At 43.9% G+C, this 3,381-nt stretch overlaps 1 protein-coding gene across 1 annotated transcript; it reads left to right on the forward strand.

Moving 5' to 3' along the window:
* Positions 1-1,688: 1,688 nt before the first annotated feature.
* Positions 1,689-2,476, forward strand: AK88_01749 (uncharacterized protein; the record flags this gene model as incomplete). The annotated part of the gene is made up of 2 exons (XM_012479384.1): positions 1,689-1,889; positions 2,177-2,476. 2 exons carry the CDS (start codon positions 1,689-1,691, stop codon positions 2,474-2,476), a joined length of 501 nt encoding a protein of 166 aa, XP_012334807.1.
* Between the last annotated feature and the right edge of the window lie 905 nt (positions 2,477-3,381).

The raw sequence follows: 3,381 nt of genomic DNA on the forward strand, positions 1-3,381 counted from the left end.
GCTCATTTTTTTCGCCCCTCCCGCAGGCTACGTGTCCATATACACGGAGCGTATCTTGACGCTCTGGAAACTGTTTCGTCGCCCACTCTCAGATAACGTGGTGAAGTCGCTACAGGTTAGGATGCTCATCGTGTGGAGGCGCGGATAGAGTAAAGCATAGTCTGCCGCCGTCTGGTCATGCGACATGGGCAACGAGGAGTTGCAGCTTTTAAGAAACACCCAGCTGGGCACTGCCGCGTGTACACCGATACACATGTGCCGCTTCGCGCTGCACACACATATATATACTTTTGCCGCTGTCTCCCACAGATTCTGACTGGGCACTTCATATGGGTTGCGTGCAGCATCGTCGTGTTTAAGCAGTTGCTTTACCCGTACTTCTTAAACAATGAAAGCAATTTGAATTTGCGCTACAAGAACAGTTGGTGGTTTGAGGTGATCTACGGGTACGTCTTTTCCCACTTCGTATTCAACATTGTGGATGTGCTAAACAATTTTATAATAAATCGTTTCATGGGAGAGGCGGAAGACGAGGTGTACGTGGACAACAGCATAGACGACATTGTTAGCGGAAGAGAATTCGTTTCAACTCTGTTGTGCATTATTAGTCCCTGTTTTAGTGCGCCTTTTTTTGAGGAATTTATTTATCGTTTTTTTGTGCTGAAGAGTTTGAATTTGTTCATGCATATACATTACGCCGTTACGTTTTCTTCCCTGTGTTTTGCAATTCACCATTTGAACATTTTTAACTTACTTCCTTTGTTTTTCCTGTCCTTTTTATGGTCCTACATTTATATATACACTGACAACATTCTCGTCACAATGCTTATTCACTCGTTCTGGAACATTTACGTTTTTTTGTCTTCCCTCTACAGCTAGCCATTTTGTATTTTTTTTTTTTTTTTTTTTTTTTTTTTTTTTCACACATTTGTGCAATTTTTCCGCTTACGTCAAGATCAGGGCACCTCGTCGGCGGTAGTCTGACGGGCCACACCAAGCAGTTGCCTATACTTGTAAAACATTACGCTGTTATTTTTTTAATTTTCTCATTTGAATATGCTTTTTAGTGTTTAACGGGACATATGACCAGTTGGAAGACCTCCACATGGGAGTCTCCTTTCATTACACATAAATGTACCCTATATACTGGTGGTCGAACGAAATGGTGGCGTTGTTGCGCAATTTGTCGGGCCCAACGCACATGCATGTATAGCAGCGGAGAGTTGGACCATCCCTTTTGCAGAAGTAATCCTGGAAAGTAGGCTAATCGGTGATACATACACCGGCGGAAAAAATTAAAACAACAAAAATAAAACAGCCTAGCACTTACCTAATCGTTTACCAGGTTGGCTCGTCCCGCATCGCTTTTTTGTTTTTTTTTTTTCTGTGCATAACGTACGAGCGAATTATCCGTCGAGGAGAAAACACTTCTTCTCATAAAGACCCTATTGGAGTTATCACAGAATTGTTATGAACTGTTCAGGTGAAAATTACGCCCCCTTTGTTAAGTCCCCATTTGGTAAGGTGCCCCTCATTTAGGATAACGATAAAGATAAAACTGCAGGGTGCCACTGGAGCCAGCTAACATTTACATTAACCGCTCTGCCAAACTACGCTGACGTGGGGAAAGTCCTACAAACGGCAGGATAATTTATCACACCCACGTGTGCCCCATTTTTAGGCGCGCCATGCAGGCCAACAAACTCAGCAGCCACCTGCTACGCAGGGTTTGCATGCTACATGGCAAGACTTTTTTACAAACCAAAAGATACGTATCGGTGCTAGCGAACGAATTGAGGAGTGGGCACATATTTCTCCACAATGACAAATATTGCGAGGTGACTGAACAGAGGCAGGTCAAGCAGGGCCGACTGGCCACGACGAACATGGTAAAGCTTATAGGGGTGGGCCAGAGCAACAACATTGTGAAGTGCCCACAATTCACATGCACACATGTGTACCCCCATAAATGATAAGCACACGCATATGTAGCTGTGCGGACGGATGTTTTGGCCGTCCATGCAACGGGCTTAACCAATTGGGGGATCTTTCCTTGTGTGTGTATCTCCCGCACCCACCGTGCATTGTGTGCCACGGAAAGTATTTCCCTCTCTTGGTGTTCGCTTAGCTCCATTTTCCTTTACTCCGTTATCTCGTTTCCTTCCCCCCCGCGCAGATCTCCTTCATCGACCTGAGCACGTTAAAGAGTTCCTCAGTCAAATTCGCATGCCAGGCGAAGGTGGAAAAAATTGAACCGATCAAAACAAACGTGCAGGTACAGTATACAGACAAGCAAAAAAACATAGTAGTCTGCTTGGATGAAAATTATGAAGATATAGAAATACCCATGAACATTTTTGGCATATCGGAGGAGTACCTGGAGCCCGGTTTGCAAATCACAGTGTTCAAGCACGAAGACAAAATTGTGAAGGTTAATTTGCCTTCATCGCTGCTGGCGATACTGCGCAAGAAATAAAAGTTTGGTGTGCGCCTCAGTTCGTTTTTGTGAGGTCTGCTCAATTCCGGAAGGGGGATCCCACCCGAACTGTTTATTCGCCTCTCCGTCTTCCTTCCACCTCGCAATACATTTCATCATTTCGTGTGAGTGTTTTTTTTTTTTTTTTTTTTTTTTTTTTTTTTTTTTTCTGTTCATTTGTGTAACTTGCGCAACCACCCCATGATGGTGATGCCGTCCAACGTGCACACAATTTGCCCTTGCAAGCATACCGATATATGATGGGCATATTCGAAAAAAAAAAAAAAGAGAACATTAATTTGTATAGTGAAATGGGAAGGGCGAAAGGGATGGGTCACACGTAGATACATGTGTTCCCCCCTACAAACGACAGGGGCTCTGCAGAAGGAGTTGCCAAATGTGTACTCCTTCACCTCCACCTCCACCTGCACCTACAAGGGGGGGTGTAATAAGCCCTGCTGGAAAAGCCCTATCGGAGGAAGAGAAAAAAAGCAAAGGGTGTAAAACAATATGTGCATACTTTTGCGTATCGAAATGGTCTTGCGGAGGGGCAAAAACAATTGGCACGCTCCCTAGGCAGAGCATGCACATTCGGAAAAGGCAAATTTACTACACCCCATTTTTGTGCCAAGTAGGGAGGGAAATTTAAAAAAAAAAAAAATATACATACACATGTATATAAATAGGTATATACGCAAAGTTAACTGTCCGTTCTGTTAACCACTGGGGGGGGAGAACCCCCCTGCGAGCGTGACTTTACCAACTCAAGGGCAAAAACATTTCGCCCCCTCCGCAAAAAAAAAAAAAGGAGGGCAACACAGGGCATATTTTTTAGCCGGTGCGCTGTTATCATACACCCAACAGCTGAATCAAACAAAGTCAGGAAAAAAAAAAAAAAAAAAAAA

The sequence above is a fragment of the Plasmodium fragile genome, assembly GCF_000956335.1.
Source record: "Plasmodium fragile strain nilgiri unplaced genomic scaffold supercont1.15, whole genome shotgun sequence".
NCBI classification, from domain to species: domain Eukaryota; phylum Apicomplexa; class Aconoidasida; order Haemosporida; family Plasmodiidae; genus Plasmodium; species Plasmodium fragile.